The sequence below is a fragment of the Tenrec ecaudatus genome, chromosome 5, assembly GCF_050624435.1.
Source record: "Tenrec ecaudatus isolate mTenEca1 chromosome 5, mTenEca1.hap1, whole genome shotgun sequence".
Taxonomy (NCBI): Eukaryota; Metazoa; Chordata; class Mammalia; order Afrosoricida; family Tenrecidae; genus Tenrec; species Tenrec ecaudatus.
Window position 1 is genome coordinate 117,775,324 of NC_134534.1, and position 20,077 is coordinate 117,795,400.

At 40.1% G+C, this 20,077-nt stretch overlaps 2 protein-coding genes across 2 annotated transcripts in view; one reads left to right on the forward strand and one right to left on the reverse strand.

Moving 5' to 3' along the window:
• NOL8 (nucleolar protein 8) overlaps positions 1 to 7,718 on the reverse strand; it is a 36,994-nt gene extending 29,276 nt beyond the window's left edge. Inside the window, exons 1-5 of the mRNA XM_075549867.1 lie at positions 7,459 to 7,718; positions 5,654 to 5,814; positions 4,100 to 4,162; positions 2,650 to 2,728; positions 76 to 211 (exon numbers count right to left, since the gene is read on the reverse strand). Coding sequence (XP_075405982.1) covers positions 76 to 211; positions 2,650 to 2,728; positions 4,100 to 4,162; positions 5,654 to 5,774 — 399 coding nt within the window. The 5' untranslated portion in view covers positions 5,775 to 5,814; positions 7,459 to 7,718. The remainder of the gene's footprint in view (positions 1 to 75; positions 212 to 2,649; positions 2,729 to 4,099; positions 4,163 to 5,653; positions 5,815 to 7,458) is intronic.
• Positions 7,719 to 7,760: 42 nt separating this feature from the next.
• CENPP (centromere protein P) overlaps positions 7,761 to 20,077 on the forward strand; it is a 338,488-nt gene continuing 326,171 nt past the window's right edge. Inside the window, exons 1-2 of the mRNA XM_075549870.1 lie at positions 7,761 to 8,164; positions 17,706 to 17,887. Of these exons, the coding sequence (XP_075405985.1) occupies positions 8,061 to 8,164; positions 17,706 to 17,887 (286 nt within the window). The 5' untranslated portion in view covers positions 7,761 to 8,060. The remainder of the gene's footprint in view (positions 8,165 to 17,705; positions 17,888 to 20,077) is intronic.

Consider the following 20,077-nt stretch of genomic DNA (forward strand, 5'->3'; position numbering starts at 1 on the left):
TTCATCATGCCCTCCTTGGTCCCTTGTTTGCTGTAGGTCTGAAGCCGGGCTAACCAGAGCTACCTGAGGACTCACTTTATGTCCTGGTACTTCTGTTCCTGGGACGGCTTTCATATTCAAATCAATTGTTCCCATCTTTTTACAAAAGTCAGCATTTCCCATTCTTGAATTTTCTTCTTTTGCTTTTGCAGCTTCTCTCTCTTGGGCCAGTCTAAATCAAAGAAAAATGTACAAATATAATCAAGCAAACAAATTATTATTTCCCTTCAGGTGATCCTAAAGGATCATTATAAATGAAATAACTTTATAGATTAAAAAGCCCAAATGAAACAAGTTTAGTCTTATAGGAAGTTAAGACTTCTTTTGGGCACATTAGTACTGAATTTTCATTGTTGAATAATTGGAAAACAAAACTGTGAAAAAAATTTTATTATTTCCTTTATATGTATTCATTTCAACTTCATTTTATAAGGAAATATACACATTTTAAAATGAATTGGTAGAATACTACATCCACAGTTATGTATCCTCCCTAGCGTATCCTTACAGTCTTTGAAAATGACATTTTAATGGCTGTTGTTAGATGCCATCAAGTCCGTTCTGATTTACAGGAACCCCATGTACTAACAGAATGATCCTAATAGTAGGTATTCGGATCCCTATAGTGAACTGCAGCCAGTGTACAGCCACCTCATTTGGGATCATCCTCTTTTTTGGGGGGTGAGTGCAAAGGATTTTATAATGTGTAGGACATCTTACTCATCTCTAACACATGAAGTGCTAACCAGTACCTCTTTGAAACTTAGACTTAAATTATGCAAGCCATGAGGGTTGGAGATATGACAATAATTTCAATGATATTCCTTTACCACGCAGGACCATATCTTGTAGATTAATATAAGTCACAACAAGGCAAAGAGTTTGAAAATAGCAACTCGGGTTGTCATTCCTTGGCCTCCCTGAAAGCAATAGGTCTGAACTCACTCGCAGTCCAATGACCAACCAAATATTGATAAACCAATGTCTTATTACTACCAAGTGCACAGATTATCAGCTGAAGAACAAAACCAAGAGCTGACCTTTCCTCCCTACTCTCCCACAGCATAACTCGTGTGGGCTGCCTGCTGTTTATCTGACAATTTCCCTTTCCTTATCTCACTCTAGTTTAGAACACTCCGATCTACTTTCCTGATCCTTTCCTGTTTCCTAGTTTGAAAGATCCAAAACTCAGTTTTTGTCTCCCGGTTCTGTTACCTTTAACCCAAACCCATTGTCACCAATTCAATTCTGATTCATAGCAACCCTGTAGGACAGAGTAGAACTGGGTTTCGGAGGCAGTAAATCTTTGAGAGCAGAAAAAGTCTCATCTTTCTCCCATGGAACACTTGGTGGTATTTAACCGGTGACCTGTTTAGCAGCCCAATGTATAATTCATTCATTATGCTACCAGGGTTTCTGTGACTGTAAATCTTTAGTATAGAGCATTGTTCTCCTGTGGAGTGGCTGGTGGCTTCAACCTATAATCCAGTGGTTTAATCCGCAGTATCACTAAGTCTCCTTGAAAATAAATGAAGGATTTCGAATTTCCCTAATGATTATTATTTGAGATAGTTGAAGTTTATTGTGCCAACCTGGCCAGATTAATTGAAAAGTAGAGAGATAAATGGCACAGTGAGCCTTGCTTTTCCAGTTTTCGGGTCTCTTGCTTTCTGATGGTCGGACCAGGTGCAGCTGCCTCAGTCGTGGGTGCTGGAGCAGCCGTGTGGAGACCCCTGCCAGCACTGAGATGCTTATATGCTCACTGATTTGGCTTTCCTCCTGCAGTCAGCATCATTGCATGTGTTTTGTGAGATTGAGGACTTTGTAGACCAGCGTCGGACATATGGGCTAATGTTGGACTTATGGGCTTGGACAGCACTGGGTTGGGATGCTTTCTTAATGTACACATAGCTTTTATATAAAACTCTCTCTTATACATATGAGTTTCTGTGGATTTGTTTCCCTAGCTTACCCAGACTAACACATTATTAATCTGTCTTGTCCTTAAATCACTTGTGTAACTTAATTTGATGTTTCTTAAATTGGAATTTCAAATTATCTTTGTATCATAATATTATTAACACTCAAAATCAACATAAGAACTTTAGTAATTTCTATTAAAATTCTCCATGTGCACATTCCATCTTCTGATATAAATTCTTGCGAAACCATTGCAAAGGTACATTATCATGAATATGAAAAGATCATCGATGATAACGAAGAAATGAAAATACTACGTGTGTCCATCACTAGAAAATGACGGGATACGGGATATTCTCTGAAACAGCACTAAACAATATAAAGAAAGAGTTTATCAAATAAGTTGTGATAAAAAACACACAACTGAATATAAGGTATGTACATAAATATAATTATAGATACATGTTAGGATACACATACATGATTCTCTTATTGAATTATTGAAATATCTTTCTTAGTGAAGTCTAAGGCGAGTTAGAGCTGAGATTTCAGCTTTACTTGAAATGTATGAATCTGGCAAAAATATGATAGTATATTATGTGTGTGATAATTTCAAATCAATAAAGTGATTATGTAAAACCACTTATAATACGAAGAAATAAGGGTTTAAATTCAGAGAGCAAATCTTACCTGTGCAAAAAGCTTTCTTTCGCCTGCTGAATTTGTAGTGTTCCACCTTTCCATTTCGTTTTATTTAAAACAGACACACCTATAAAGTAAGGATTACTCAAGAACATAGTAATTCCAGCACGTGCGTTTCCTAATTATTTTAGTATCCAAAGTTGTTTATCTCAAAGAAACATAGAGGAAAGAGAAAGTAAGATCTAGTGAGAGAAGTAGGTTCGCATCTCATCTTAATCATTTTGTATCTTCAGGGAGATGTCTCTTAATCCCCTCTCAGAAATACGTGCAACAGGTTCCTTACCATCCATCTCACTGTTATTGAAAAGTTTGAATGAGCAAATATACAAACGACAATATAGTATGTCTTTTGTTTATAAAGTAATATTGGAAACCTGGCGAGTAGTTAGAATGTACTTAATATATCATTTCTGGTTTTTTTTACTATGAAAAATGTGATGTTCTTCATAGTAAATCACACAAAACTCTGGAATGCTGCAGCCCCTCACTTTTATTATTCACTTTATACCAATGATTGATGAACTAATTACAAATGACTGACCTGTGGTTGAACTGCTACAAACTCGCAGTTGATTTTTCAAATATCTGCTATTATCCTCTTGAATAATAATTGCTATTGTATTTCATTTTTATGTGCACACTATCCTAAGTATAAATATATTACTTAGTTTATTCCTTAGAGTAACATTGAGGTAAGTAAGCCCTATCTTTGTCATGCCCCAGATAAGCAAACTGGGCTTAGAAGCTTAACTAACTTGCCATAGGTCACATAGCAGAGGCAATACAACCTTGTATTTGCTACATGTATTTCCTCATGTGAACAATATTGCAATGTTTTGATAAACAAAATGATCAAAGTTGATAATGGCCTTCCTCTTTAAATAGATTTCGAATGCCTTTTGACTTCTCAATCCCAGGAACATTTAGGATATGTTATTATATTGATGGCAGTATGGATAGCTTCCTTCTCCACTGCACACTACTCTTTACTAACTTTTTCATTAGTGTTATTACAATTTCCAGGAGCTAGATGGGGCTTTCTAGTGCCGCAGAGTCAGTCTCAGACACTCACAGAGGCACTTCTACCTTGTCTTACAGGGTCACTAGAAGTCGGCATTGACTCCAAGGCAGGGACGTTTTCTGTTTGTTTAATATGGTATTAAAAAACACTTAATGATGAGTAGCTACCTAAGAAACGAGTACAGTGGGGATGAGAAGTGGCACATGCTTTTCAATAGATCTAAGTTACACTAACTTACATGTTAGCTGAAATAAAGTGGGATGGACCCAAATCTACTGAATTATAGAATATCATTGTATTCTTGATCACGAGTGACTTAGAAATAGCTGCTTAAGTTTAAATTTAGAACTAAAGTCATTTCAAGTTATTTAATGATAGCCAGTGGCAAATGACAGAGAAAATGTATGACAATCTTACATTTTTTTAGGTCTGCTTCTGATATGCTGATGTTGATATATGCAAATATTTTCTGTGGGTTTCCTAAAAAGAGAAGACCAACTTATTTAAGCTCTGATGAAAAGAATTGAAAAAGAAAATGATCTCTTGGAAATGTACAGTTTCAAAGAAAAATCTTATTTATTTTCACTGGATTTCTCTTCATTTTTCTAAGCATGAGTTTCAAAATATTACCAAAGAAACTACATAAGAAAAAAGAAGTAACTGTGTTAGGCCGAGTTGTCTATAAAAACGAATTCAGTGATATTTATATATGAGAAAGAGTTTTATATCAGCAAACAATCCTATATTAAGAAGACATCCTTGCCCAGTCCAACTCAAAATCTGTGACAGTCTGATGGGTTTATGTCAATGTGAACTTTTAGGAAAGTGTGAGGGTGGAGTCCAGCCTTTTAGTCAGGTCAGCCTGATGCTATGTCTTTGGGGGTGTGGCTTTCTTAAAGGAAGAAAATGAAAACCTACCTCCCCATCTTCCCCAAAGACATATATTTTATAAAAACTAAAAGGTACGAATTTGTGTGTGGGGCCCCAGCATTTCTGCAATTGCTATTTTATGTTTAATTTAATTAAGACTCTTGCATACAATAGGCCTTGGCTTGCATTAGACTTGTGTTCAGCTGAATTAATGTTCACTTGATCTATAATTCTTCCACTTACAAAAATCAAGTAAATATTTAGTAGGTTTCCTATGTATTTCGATCCTAGGGACACCATGGGTAAGTAGCCAGTGCCATTATGCCCACACCAGTCAGGCCAATGTAATTACCTCTTAGACTGCTATCTGTTATGATAACCACTTCCCCTTCAGCTCGGATGATTATGTGCTGACACTTTCATCTGATCACCACAGGGCACAATCAACCCTACTGTAGGCAATTGTCTTAATTCAATTAGGGCAGTTACCACTGTCAAACCTGGTATACAAAAAATAATAATTACTGGAATAATTACTGTAATTCAGAGATGACAGAACCCCTTCTCAAATTTGTTCCTTATGGTTTTGGTAAAAGGTGGGTTCTAAGGGCACAGAGAAGAGAGGAAGTTTTCAGTTTGTTCCTTTGAGAAAGCCACACCCCCAAGAAAGCGTCAGGCTATGATCTGATTGACAAGTTGGACTCGAGCCCTATACTTTCTTAAAGATTCAAGTTGACATAAGATCATTTAACTACCACAGTACTCATTTAAGGACACACCGTGAGTCTACGTTAGGGCTAGCACACAGTAAATTTTAAATGCTAATTCTGAAAACAAAGCTAGATGTTTCAGAAATCAGGTGTTCTGAAATGTCAAAGTTTTAAGTTTTATTAATACAGTTTTGGGCTAGCTCCACATCACATATAACACCTCCAGGAATGGATGTGGTAGTATTAATAGTGAGCGTAGAGGTATGGAATAATCTTGTAATCAAACATACTACTTACAGTTTTTAGAGCTAACATTTATCTCTGTAGATTAAGAGATATTTGACCTTATCATGTCTGCTATTAGCAACACAATGAAGGACTATATATTTACCTTGCTCATCTTTCCGTGTGATTATCTCTACATCAGAAACTGCTCCAAATTTGCTGAACTGATTTTGTAGGTCAGCCTGAGAAATAGCTTGGCTAAGGCCACCCACAAAAAGGCGCTTCATTTCTGTCGGCTTTCATGTGTTCCAGTGAGAAAACACTTTTCTGTAAGCACAGGGGAAAAAAATGTTCTTTCAATTCTTAATCTAACAAAAAAGTGACTCCTCCTGAAACATCTATGTCAATTGGCCCTTTGGGCACGTTTCATATCCTACTATATTGCTTCCAAACTTTATTCCTGCAGATTTTATTTAAGTTCCATATCTACATTCTTCATGAATGGGTTTTCAATGAGCACCTCTACACACATACATAGACATATAAGGCAGATGTTTTCCCTCTAACTACACTATTATATCCACACCTCATTTACTTATTCATGTGTTTTTTCTTCATCCATTCTTACATTCAGTTATTCATTTTAACAACCACTGACAGAAATAGCACTGGAAGAAGAAAAGACTGGTCTCCATTCTGGAGCACATTAGTCATAGAGAAGCAAATAAATTAATCAGTAGAATAGAAACTCATCAAACCACTGACTCCTAACAATCCTGCACAGCGTTTCATTTCTGAGACTCTAAATCTTTAAGGGAGCAGGTAGCCTCATCTTTCCCCACAGAACATCTTATTTGGGGCTAGCTGTGGTTAGCAGTTATGCCCACAGCACCACCAGGGTTTCTTTGTCACAACAGCAGGGTCTGCAAAACAGTTTGAGAGTAAAGATCAATTAATAATTACAACTGAAAACAGCTGGAATGTTCCTTAGAAGCAAGATGGCAAAGCTTTAGTGCCTGTACTTTGGACATCCCAATAAGGAGAGTTCCATCTCCGCAGAAGAAAATCATGCTAGGTAATGAAGAGGATTAGCTAAAAACAGGAAAACCGTCAACAAGGTGGCCTGGCATAGCAGCTCCAACCATGAGCTCAGAGCGAGCCAACGACTGTGAGCGATGTACAGGATCAGGACTGTGTACTCACTACTGTTGCACATAGTATCACCATCAATTGGAAGTGATTTAATAGCAAGTGACAACAAAAGATTTGCTTTTTGCCAGCACTGTGCTTACTCTGTATTTCCATTTTTCAGATGAACACATTTAAATTCAAAAGGAGTAAGTCTCTTCTCAATGCTACACAGAAAATTAGTGGTGGAGGCTGGACTATAAATCAGGTCTTACCTCAAAACAGCACTCTTAACATAGTACATCGTATTAAAACAAAACAAATCCATCCAAAGGTTGATGGCGAGGAGACTCAATAAAGTTCAGCAGAGGTGCTGACATTTGAGGTCTATCACGAATCTTTCATCCTGTTTAGCATCAGGCAGTACACACTCAACGCGCACCCGGTCTCCGCGCGGGTGGACCAATCATTAAACAAACACTCCCCCCATCCACCCCCGAAACTCACTGCCACCCAGCCGAGGCCGACTCACTGCGACTCCTTTGTGGGTTTCCAAGGCTGTTGACAAGAGCACAAACCCCAGTCTCTCTCCCACGGAGTGGCTGGCGGTTTCGAACTGCCGATCAAGGGGATCACAGCCCAAAGCGTAACCGCTCTACCTAGGGAGTCATTCCTAGGGAGACACGCAACCCACGCCCACAAGTTCAAGCAGGGCTTGGGGTTCAGGACGTGAGCTATACAGCCTTGTGCCTCCCCAAGCCTAATTTACCCAATCCACCCTTCTTCCTCCGAGAAAGTGTAGGCTCTAGCATCTTCCATGTCCCAATCCCCTCCCTACCAGACCTTTTATAACTGTCAGCGCCGCAAAGACCTCAGCTTCGAATCACAGGCCCAAGCAGGCCCCACCACTCTCTTCTGTCCTCCTCAGTCCCCTTGCTACGGCCAGTTCACGAGGGCGATGCTACCGGGATGCTTCCGCCCTTTCCCTCTCAGCATCCGCAAACAATCCCAAGGCGAGCATTTCTGAAGCACGTTGTTGACTTGCGCGGCGTACCGGGCGGCGATTTAGTCAGCGGAAGTGAAGGAAAACCGGAAGCGCAACCGTCGCTCACGTGACCGGGTACTTCCGGCGTCGTGACGTATGCACCAGGGTTTCTCCCAGCGTTCCCAGTGGCGGGTCGGCACCGGCAACCCTTGGCGTTGAGGTTGTAACGAACCGACTCTGGCACGCGTGAAGGCGTCTTGTTGACAGCTGTGGGCATGTCCGCAGGGACGTCCGCTCCCTGGGACACTGCGTGAACTCGTGTCTCTGTGTCCGGAGCACGCGCTCCCCCGGCTCCCCCCTCCGGAGTTGGAGAATTGGTCCGCGCTGCGCGAGCGCGGGAACCTTGAAGGCTGAAGTCCTCCCGGACCTCCCTGGAGCCGCTTCCCGTCAGCGCGGCAGCATGGACGTCCAGCAGGATGTGCGCGCCCTGGAGGCCGAGATCGCCGCGCTGAGGCGTGTCTGCGAAGCGCCGTCGGCCCGCCGGAGAAAGACTTGTAGAACCAAGTACGTGACTGCCTTCCTTGAGCCCAGCCCCCTACAAGCTCTGGCCTCCCTACCGCTTCGTCCCGCCCATAGCCGCCTCCTAGGTGACCGGCGCCCCATTCGTAAGGGACTATTTCCTTTCTCTCTTAATACCTTTCCACACCATTTCCCGAGCACCCAATTCAAGCTGGCAATGTGCAGAATGTTACAGGGCGTCTCAAAGTGCGCTCTTACAGTACGTTTGTTCTTTCATAATAATGGCCAAGCTCACTGCCATCGAGGAGCCAGTTACTGAGAATTTTGAGCATTACACTGTCAAAAGAAACCGAGTCAATAATAAAACTGAGCTATTTGATAGAATTTATTTAGGCAGAGGGACAAGGATCAGCAGTAATTGGCATTGTATTAAGAAAAATGGGGAAGCAAAGAAACTTACTTCTGATTGGTTTATATAATTAGAACGCTAGTAGGATTTTGTCAACAGAAGTTGAAAGACCACCAGAAACTCATTGGTTAATGAAGGTGGCCTGTTTTACAGGAACCAAAAACCGAACTCACTGCCACTGCCAGTGACCGTCAGAGTAGAACTATCCTTGACTCCTGCCCATTCTCCTGAGGAGCTGCCGGTGGTTTTTAACTGCTGACTCTTACAGTCAACAAGAGCAACACACCATTATTCCACCAGGGCTCCTACAGGTCTCTAATACCAAATCAAACCAGTGCTATCGAGCCAATGCATAGAAACCCTTAGAGGCTAGGGTAGAACTGACCCCAGGGTAGAACTGATCCTGTGGGTTTAGTAGACCTGAGGAGTGGATGCTAACAGAGCGATCCTGTAAGCCAGCATAGAACTGTAACTTTAAGAGACTGTAAGTAGAAAGCCCCAGCTTTCTGTCTCGAAACTGCTGGCTGGTAATTTCGAACTGCCAATCTTGTGCTTCACAGCCTAACGCAATATCAATACGCTACTAGGACTTCTACAGGTCTATAAGATTATAAATGTATCATCTCTAACCAGCAAACTGCTTGAAACCAGAAACTACTTTTTGACATAGGTGTAGATTTTCCTTAGTTAACCGTGCAAGAGTTAGCAGAAAGTTGGACAGGGATTTATAAAGGAAATGTTTGCGTGTTCATGAGAAGGAATCATGGGTATAAGTTGTAATTGGTACAAAGGAGGGTAAAAGAAGTGAATGGGGCATAAGTATCACACAAGTTAAAGAGTAATTGTACCTTTCTACGGTAAGGGAGCTCTATAGATTGGAAGTTATCAAGATCATCAGAAGTTAAGGAATACAGAATTCCTTCAGCCCCACCAATAGCATCATTAGCGACTTGCAGACACACTAGATGACACTCAGAGGAGTGATACCTAAGTGACAGCAGAAAACCTCTGTACAGTGTCTCAGTAGAAATGTATTTTTTTAATAAAAATATCTGTGGTTAGATATAACAACAAAACCCTTTTTCTTTAGCCCCTTACATGTATTAATATACCTAAAAGGCAAAACTGTGCTAATTTACCTTTTTAAACCTTCTAATGTGCTCTGGTTAGAGCTGTGATTATTGTGCAATTTCATTGATGCTTCTGGTTTCCACTGCATGTGTTAGTAACTAGAGCATGTAGTGTTATCATTACTGTTTTTATAGTCACTGAATTTTTCAAAATTTCTGCATTTTAATATTGTAGTAAATAATATTTGTGAAACTATTAATAACTTCTGTGAGAACGAAGTAGCGATTAGAGCAAAAACAAAGATTTTAAAAGGCTTTTTGAAACTGATTGTTGTAGCAGTTGCAAAAAAAAATTGCTTGATATGACTGAACGATTAAATGGTGTGATTCGGTCCTAATAAAATAGTTTGAAAGAAAAAAAGTAAAAGTTTTCTGCTCAGTTACTATTAATGTAATTAACAATACTGTACTTCAATGTAGAAAGATTGAAAACATAACTTTATTGTTAGTATTCATGAAATGTAAGCACTATTAAGTTTAAGGAGTTTACAACATTATCTTGTCGTTTTATTATGAAAGTTGATAATACACGTTACGGAGGATTCATATGGTCTGGTACTGGAGGAGGCCCACAGGGGCGATGCCGTGAGCTGTCACACTGGGTGATAGAAGCTGTGGTGATGCCCCTAGTGCTGTGGTTCTGGAGGTCAAATGACAGAATTTTATACGCCCATTGACTTCTTTACAACTAACTTTTTCAGCAATGTAACAGATGCTTATATACATGAATGTCACCAAATGGAATTAATTGACAATGTCTATGGTAAGAGATGATTGAGAAGTTCAATAGCAATAGCTTAACAAGGCCATGATGACTGAGGAACAGACCATCAGTTGCTCATATTGTTCAGGTTGAAGCTGAAAAAAATGAAAACAAGTCCATGAGAGCCAAAATGAGACCTTGAGTCTATCTCATCGGATTTTAGAGCCTGAATTTAGACACATTGAACACTAACGACTAAAGTAAGCGTTGTTGTTAAACATCTAGGGCATCATAAATAGAGAAAGCAAAGGTCATTAAAAAGATGAGAAAGAGAAAGCAAATATGAACGGGAAATGGAAGAAATCTTAAAATAAAAGAGCTGTACAGAAAAATTCAAAGGACAGCTCAAGCAGACACAGTAAAGTATTATTTTGGAATGTGCAAAGATCTAGGTTTGAAAAGAAACATTTATCATTTCTTAAAATGAAAGAGCTGAAGAAAAATCCAATTCTTGAGTTGCAATGTTGAAAGATGTGTAGGACAAAATATTTGACAATGCAAGAAGCATCGAAAGAAAATAGAAAGAATACACAATTATTGTTACAAAAAATAAATTTTCAATGTCCATATGATTAGGAACCAATGATTTTGAAGGAACAAGTCTAACTTTCACTGAAAGTATTAGTGAAAAACAAGACTGTAGGAATTGATCGGATACCGACTGAAATGTTTGAGCAAACTGATACAGTGCTGGCAACATTTGTCAATGAGCCTTGAAAGTTACTTGGCCCAACAACTAGAAGAGACCCATATTTGTGCTCATTCCAAAGAAAGGGACCCAACGGAATACAGGAGTTATTGAACCATATCATATTTAATCATTTTATTTGGGCTCATACAACTCTTATCACAATCCATCCATCCATCCATTCTGTCAAGAACATATGTTATTTGTTGCAATCATCATTCTCAAGGCATTTGTCTTCTACTAGAGCCCTTAATATCTACTGCTCATTTCCCCCGCCCCTCCCCACTGCCCCCTACTTCATGAACCCTTTATAATTCATAAATTACTATTATTTTGTCATATATTACACTGTCTGACGTCTCCCCCTGCCTTCTTCTCTGCTGTCCCTCCTCCAGGGAGGAGGCTATACGTAGATTCTTGTAATCAGTTCCCCCTTTCCACCCCACATTCTCTCCACCCTCCAGGCATCGCCACTTTCACCACTGGTCCTGAAGGAGTCATCTGTCCTGGATTCCCTGTGTTTCCAGTTGCTCTCTGTACCTATGTACATCCTCTGGTCTAGCCAGATTTGTAAGGTAGAATTGGGATCATGATAGTGTGGGGGTGGGGGGGCGGGGTAGGGAGGAAACATTTAAGAACTAGAGGAAAGTTATATGTTCCATCATTGCTTCCCTGCGCCCTGCCTGGTTCATCTCTTCCCCACAACCCTTCAGTAAGGGATGTCCGGTTGGCTGCCAATGGGCTTTGAGTTTCCACTCTGCACTCACCCACATTGTCAATGATAGGATTTTTTTGTTCCTTGATGCTTGATAACTGATCCCTTCGACAGCTCTGGGCACCATCAGCTTTCTTCACCACATTTGCTTGTGCTCACATTTGTTTTCATTGATCGTATCAGGGAGGGGGGCACCCATTGATATGATTTTAGTTCTTTCATGTCTGACGACTGATCCCTTCTGTACCTTGTGGTCAGACAGGCTGGTGTGCTTCTTCCATGTGGCCTTTGATGCTTCTCAGCTAGCTGACCACTTGTTTATCTTCAAGCCTTTAAGACCCCAGACGCTATATCTTTTGATAGCCGGGCACCATTAGCTTTCTTCACCACATTTGCTTATGCACACGTTTGTCTTCAGTGATTGTATCAGGAAGGTGGCCACCCATTGATGTGATTTTTAGTTCTTTGATGTCTAATTGGTCCCTTCTACACCTCATGGTCAGCCAAGCTGGTGTGCTTCTTCCATGTGGGCTTTGATGCTTCTCAGCTAGATGGCTGATTGTTTATCTTCAAGCCTTTAAGACCCGAGACGCTATATCATTTGATAGCCGGGCACTGTCAGCTTTCTTCACCACATTTGCTTATGCACACATTTTTCTTCAGCAATTGTGTCGGGAAGGTGTGCATCCTGGAATGCCAATTTAATAGAACAAAGTGTTCTTGAATTGAGTAAGTGCTTGAGTGGAGGCCCAATGTCCATCTGCTGCCTAGTACTTATCCTATAAATATATACACATAGATCTGTTTCCCTACACTCATATAAATATATTTACATATGTACATTCCAGTCTCTGGACCTCTATAAATACCCTTTGTCACCTAGTTCTTTCCTCTATTTCCTTTTACTTTCCTCTTGTCCCACTATCATGCTCAGCCTTTATTTGGGTTTCAGTGATTTCTCTCTGTTACCTTGCCCTTGCTGAATCCCTACCAGGCCTCTCACACCCTCCTTGCTACTGATTTTGGATGACTTATTGCTCATCTTTCCCTGGGTTGGTCAGCACCACCTCCTTGCCCCTCCTCCCGCTCTCCTCTGCTCCCCCCCCAGAACCATTGGTCCCTTTGTTTTCTCTTCCAAACTATTCATCCAGTCTATCTTATCTAGATAGATCTGTAGAGAGAATAATATGCACCAAAGGTCAAGTCATAGCAAGATAGGCGATGAGTGAGAACACAGCTATGACAACAAAAAAGGAAACCAATTACCCATAGAAGAATAAATTAATTAAAAGAAAAAAATTTTGAAAAGAAAGAAAAACCTGTAAATAGATCAAGTTCTGATTTTTGATCTGTAGGCATGTCCTTCAGTCAGGTCCAATGGGGTACCACGCTCTGGGCCCAGAGTCTGTCCTTTGTACTACCTCGGGGGCTCCCTGCTCTGTGCCCATGGTTGCTCTGCTGCACAATTTTAGTGATTTGCCTCAGTGTCACAGGGTCAGTCTGGGCCAGTCCCGGCCCTGAGTCTCCAGTGTTGTCCCCCTTAGGGCCCTGGGCCATCAAGGGACGGTGTGTCTCCTAGTGGGATCAGCCATATTGTCCACTCTGTCCATTGGCTGTTCAGAGCGGGGATATTGTCCTCCAGGCCTGATGGGCCAGGATGTGCTCCACTCTCTCTTCCTCCCCCTTCTTTGCTGTCATTTGCTCTGATCGAACTTGCCCCTCTCTCCTAGCTGCAGCTTCAGTGCCGTCCTCTCAAGTAAATTCCTCTGGGGTGAGGGGAAATTGTCCACATAGCTAGTATGGGGGTCGAGCCCCCAGGCCCCTCCACTGGCTCCCCACTCCTTGCCGGCACACTGCATTCATCTGGCACTGCCTTTATATCTGGTCCCTCTTTCCCTGTGGAGACGCAAACAATACCCTCCCCTTGGGTGGATCAGTGCCCTATTCCCCCATCACACATCTTTTTTTTTTTCTTTCCCCTTTCCTCCCTCCAACCCTGTTTTAGTTGGCTACCATATGTATCCCTGGATTTGGTCTGGCCCCTGCCAAAAAATTTGTCTTGGAAGAAGTACAGTCAGGATGCGCCTTAGAATTGAGGATGGTGAAATTCCTTTCATGTATTTTGAACATGTTATTATGAGGGATTTGTTCTTGAAAAAGGTTAACAACATTCTTGGTAGAGTGAACAGAAAAATAGACCCACAATGAGATGGATTGACTGCAACAGTGTGGTTAAACATAGTAAGTACTGTGAGGATGGGCCAGGCCTGGATAGTGTGTCATTCCCCTCTATATTGGGAAGGAGCCCTGGTGACGCAGTGGCTAAGTGCTCAGTTGCTAACCAGAAGGTGGGCAGTTCAAACCCACTTTCTCTGTGGGAGAAAGATTAAGGAATCTGATCTGTTAAGAGTAAAATTGTGGAGTCCCTATGAGGTAGTTCCGTGTACTAAAATTCTACAAGTGTACTATAAATTGGGATTGATTCTATTATAGTAACTTGTTAGATATTCATGACTCAATGTTGGAATTCTTGCCTTTCATATGTAAGACCCATGTTTGATTCCCAGGCAATATATCTTGTGTAGCCAATACCTCTCTGTCAGTGATAGTTTCCATGTTACTCTGAGGCTGAGCCATCACAGTAGAAGAGCAGCAGATATGCTTTACTAAGAATAGGAAGGAAGGCCTTTCAAATAGCCAATGTAAATTATAGTTGTCTGATCTGTAACCAATCATGGGGATGTTGTGGAACTGAAACTAGGGTCACTATCGTTTGGGGGCTAATTTGATGACAAGTAACAATAACCTTGCAGGAAGAAGACACATGATTAGAAGTATATTTTAGGGGGTTTTAGGAAGTTATTGCATAGAGGAGCTATGACTTATTGCATTCCATGTCATCAGGACAATAGAGATCAGAATATTAGGATTTTTATCTAAGATTGGAGGCAACTCATAGACAATAGAGGACCCATGATGTATAAGGGGAATCAGGTTATGTAGCATAATCCAATGGAGAAATTTTGTTGTTGTTTTAATTTTTTATAAATCATTTTATTTGGGGCTCTTACAGCTCTTATAACAATCCATACATCAGTTGTATCAAGCACATTTGTACCTATGTTGCCATCATCATTTTCAAAACATTTTCTTTCTGCTTGAGCCCTTGGTATCTGCTCCTCTTTTTCCTTTCCCCCATCCCCCTCATGAATCCTTGAAAAATTATAAATTATTATTTTCATATTTTACACTGCTGTTTCCCTTCACCCACCCCCTGAGGAGGGTATGTATCAATCATTGTCATCATCGGTTCCCCTTTTTTCCCCCTTTTCCCCACACCTTTCCCCTACCCTCATGGTATGACTACTCATTATTGTTCCTTAGGGGTTTATCTATCCTAGATTCCATGTGTTGAGTTCTTATGTGTCCCAGTGTACATGCTCTGGTCTAGTTGCATTTGTAAGATAGAACTGGCGTCATAATAGCGTGGGGTGGGGAGCATTCCAGAACTAGAGGAATGTTGTGTGTTTCTTTGGTGCTGGCTCATTCCTTCCTTGTGACCCTTCTGTGAGGGGATATCCAAGTGTCTACAGATATGCTTTGGTCTCCACTCTGACCCCCCTCCTCCGCATCAATATGATTGTTTGTTTTGGGTCTTCTGATGCCTGATCCCATCAATGCCTTGCAATCACACAGGCTGGTTTGCTTTCATCTAGGCTTTGTTGCTTCCCTGCTAGATGGCCTCTTGTTCAATGTCAAGCCTTTAAGACCTCCTAGACACTATATCTTGTAATAACCAGACACCATCCACTTTATTCACCATATTTGCTTATGCTCCCATTTTGACTTAATGATCTTGTTGGGAAGGTGAGCATCACAGAATGCCAGGTGTTCTTGTGTTGAGGGAGGATTTGAGTAGAGGCCCAGTGTCCGTCTGCTACCTTAATACATAGCATATAAATATAGGTACAGAGACCTATATCCCTATTGTTACATATTAATATATTTATATTTATACATGCCTATATTTATACTTCTATAAATGTCTTTTGTTTCCTAGTTCTTTTCTCTATTCCTTTTACTTTCCTCCTGTCCTACTACATGTTTGACCTTAATTCCTCTCAGCTACATTGCACTTGATCAAACCCCACCAGGCGTTCTACACCCTCCTAGACATCGATTTTAGATTTCTTGTTGTTCCCTTGTCCTTGGGTTTGTTAGCTACCCCTCGATCTCTCAGACGATGTCCACCCAGAACTGTCAGTCTTGTTGTTTTTCCTTGAGATTGCTTCTCTTGTCTATCTTATATAGATAGACATGAACAAAAAAAAAAAAGAAGAAAGAAAGAGGGGAGGAGGCTATAAATAGTTCTAGGTCTGTTTACTTGACCTTCAATTGCAATCCATACAGAAGATTGCAGTCTTTGATTTCCATTAGCAACTGCTTCACGTCCTCCTAGATTTGCAGCAAGCATGGTTGTTTATTGAAGTTTGTTCATAAGCTTTTCCCCAATCCTGATGCAATTACTCTTTCATATAGTCCAATTTCTTGGGTTATTTGCTCAGAATACAGTTTCAATACATATGGGAACTGAAAAAGAACTTTTGGTTACAACCCTGATGCACACTTTTCCTGATTTAAATCATGCAGTACTGCTTTGTTCAGTTGGAACAGTTGCCTCGTAGGCCATGTACAGGTTCCACCTTGATTTCCAGAACACAATGAAATGTTCTGGAATTCTCATTCTTCTCAATGTTATCCAGAGTTTGTTATCATTTACACAAATAAATGCCTTTGCATGGCCAATAAAATACAAGTAAACATCTTTCTGGTATGTTCTGCTGGTATCCATTTGACTTCAGCATTGATATCCCTCACACCACATCCTGTTTTAAATCTTGTTTGAATTTCTTCCAGCTGTCAATGGAGAACTTTAAGCGTGTTTGAATTATTTTCAGTAGACTTTTATTGCGTGGCATATTAATAATACTGGCATAAATCAGTGAGTGCTTCAAGTGCTGTATTGAAATAGTTCAATTTGTATTTTATCAGTTCCTGGAGTTTTTGGGGTTTTTTTGCTAATACCTTCAGTGCTGCTTGGAATTCTTCCTTTAATTCTGTTTGCTCTCAATCATTATTCCGCCACTTGATATGGTACCTCTTGATGTCTACCAGTTCTTCTTGGTACAGTGACTTTAAAATTTTTTTCTATCTTTTTTTTTGATGCTTCCTTCATCATTCAATATTTTGCCTATGAGATCCTTCAGAATGGCAAGTCAGAATTTGACATTCTTCAATTCTTTCAGCTTGAGATATGGTGACTGTTTTTCCTACTCCTACTATATATACTCACTGCCTTTGAGCTTTGAGTCAATGCTGACTCATGGGTGCTCCTCCCCCTGGCCCCACCACATGGGCCCGAAATATGAACTGTTTACAGGAGTAGTCTTGGAATTGCTGGTGGTCTCAAACTGCTGACTATTTGGATCGCAGCCCAACATGTAACCACTACACAATGATATTTATTTGTTTTAGAAATAAAAGTTACCTAGTTAGGTTTAGTTTTTAATTTTAAAATATTTTTCAATATGTGAGTTATTTTGATATATCACACATTAGATTTGAAATATCTGGATTAGAGTTGACACATTAATTTAGCAAAATATTCTGGTATTTATTTTAAAGATGTTTCCTATATGTAAAGACATTAGAACAATTTAGTAGTTACATTTGTATTAAGTTTTACTCTGTCGGTATGCACATTGATATTTTTAGATATTTCTTCTCATATTTTTAATTGGGAAGAGAATAAATGGGACAAAACTAGAATGGTTTGAAAAAATTTAGTGTATTAAATGAAATAATTGTATTTTATTTTTAGAAAATCATTAAAAAATATATATCAACCAAAGTCTGAAGGATGGGAGTCTGCAACACAGTTGAGAAGACCGCGTGGACGTTTAGAATTAGAACTTTCATTTCTCAGCGCCCTCATTGGCATCAGCATAAGGAAGTACTCCAAGGAAACAGAGGACCTAACACGCACGGAGATGACAGAAAGAAGTAGGCACTTTATTGAAGCTTACATTATTTTGAATATTTGGTTGTCATAATGATGAATTAAAATTCTCTAAGGTAATTAACTGAAAGTGTGATTGTGATAAAGCTGGTTGGTTAGCCAGGTGTCTTTTGAACTTTGCTGTCTGTCTGTACTGCTCTTGTAAAGCGGTTTGAGGCACAGATGTTACAGAAGAGAAACAGTTTCTATTATGACACGTTAGTAGTCATATATTAGATGTAAATGATTGTGAAAACAGTGCTACTATTAAGTGATAAATTCTACAAGTTGTTCATCACTATGATAAAAACTGTCTACCTGTTCATCTACGTACAATTCTCTACTCCTAATTATCTTGGCCGTTGGCCAAGGCCAGTGTTTTAGTACTGAACTTTTTGCCAGAAGAATAATTTTTAGTTCTTGTGATTTTTATTTCAAATCTCTGTGCTACTACTCTTCACAGGTAAGATAAAGCTAATTCAGCTGTGGAACTGAATGTTGAAAACGTTGAACAAGGGTGTCCTTCTCTGTGGCAGGAATTACTTGTGAACGTGGTTCCTGATTTTGTCCACTGGAAGAATACTGTGAGACTGAAAGGATAATTTTGAAAATCATAATCAGGATAAAGTTGGTTCTTATGAGGCAGGGGTGAAGTATAGCCCCCCTTTCTTTTTTCTTCATTCTTTCTGACTCCACGTGCTCCTCCCACTCTTTTTGGGTTGGCTTTGATAATTCACTGTAATCTTTCACAGAACTCAGACTACAGTCATGATTCCAATTCATAATGTCATTATGTACAACAGATCAAAACATTGCCTGGTCCTGCGCCTTCTTCATAATTGTGTTTGAATTCATTGTTCCCGCCACTGTGTTAGCTCATTTCTCCCCTGCCCACTTTGATCATGTGTCTTCGGTGGTATCTTTGATTAATATATTCTTTAATGGTAGCCAAATACCCTTCAGTTTTCTGGTTTCCTGTCAAAGGAGATAGCAGTTTTTGGAGACAGTTAGTCATACTTTCCTTTCCCTCCATCTCTTCCTGACTCTCTTTCCTCTATTATCCAGGTGAATAGGAAAGAAGTTTGCCTTGGATGACCTCTTGTAAGCTTTTAAGATCCAAACTGTGGAGAGAACTAGGAGATAGAACAGAAGCAGTAAGCACATTATTAGACCTCATAACTTAGACATTCTATAAAACCATGACCTTAAACTTCCAAATGAATTTTCTTATTTTCTAGGACTACTAATTAGAACAGAAATACCATAACTGGATAACTGCATTATACTTTACTGTCTCATAGTTTAAGAGGCTAGCAATCTGAATTCAGCGTGCCCGCTCTAGGGGAAGGCCATCCCTATTTCTGTTGGCCCTAAGGAGAGATCCTTGTCTCTTTTAAACATCTGTGGGCTTACCGTTCTTTGGTAACTTGGCAGCAATCATCCCCTAGGTGTAGGAGGTTCTCAGTGTAGAACCTGGTGCTCTCAACTTTTTTGGTGATGTTCGTGCTCTCTTCTCTCTCTGCTAAGATAAAGAGTGTGACTCAAGCCAGGATGTATCTTGAGTAAGTGTGAGGTTTGAGTTACCCCCTCTTGTAAGGCTCTGACTCAAGATATAGCCTACGTTAATCCTGCCTCCTTAACATACCAAGGTATGGTGTAGGATATCATACTTTTTTAACAAAGAATTCTGAAGACGATGAAGTCCAAGGAGATAGACTGACAAAATGGCTGCAACAATAGGCCAGGCAATATTTTAAAAAGCTGTAAGCAGCTTAAAATGTTCATGAAAATATTCCATTATCATCTTTTAAAAAATACTTTAATTGGGGCTCTTACATCTCTTATCAGAATCCACACATTCCTCCAGTGTGTCAAGCACATTTGCATATATGTCACAATCATCATTTTCAAAGCATTCTCTTCCCACTTGAGCCCCTGATATCTGCTCTCCATTTCCCCCCTCCCTCCCTCATGAACCCTTGATAAGTTATAGATTATTTTTTCCATATCTTGCATTGTCCTCTGTTGCCCCTCACCCACTTATCTGTTATTTGTCCCCCTGGGATGGAGTTCTAGGTTCCTTGTGATTGGTTCCCCCTCTCTCTTCCCACCCTAATCCTCCTAGTATCTCTACTTTCCTTGTTGACCATGAGGGGTTTATCCATTCTGGATTCCCTATGTTTCAGGCTCTTATC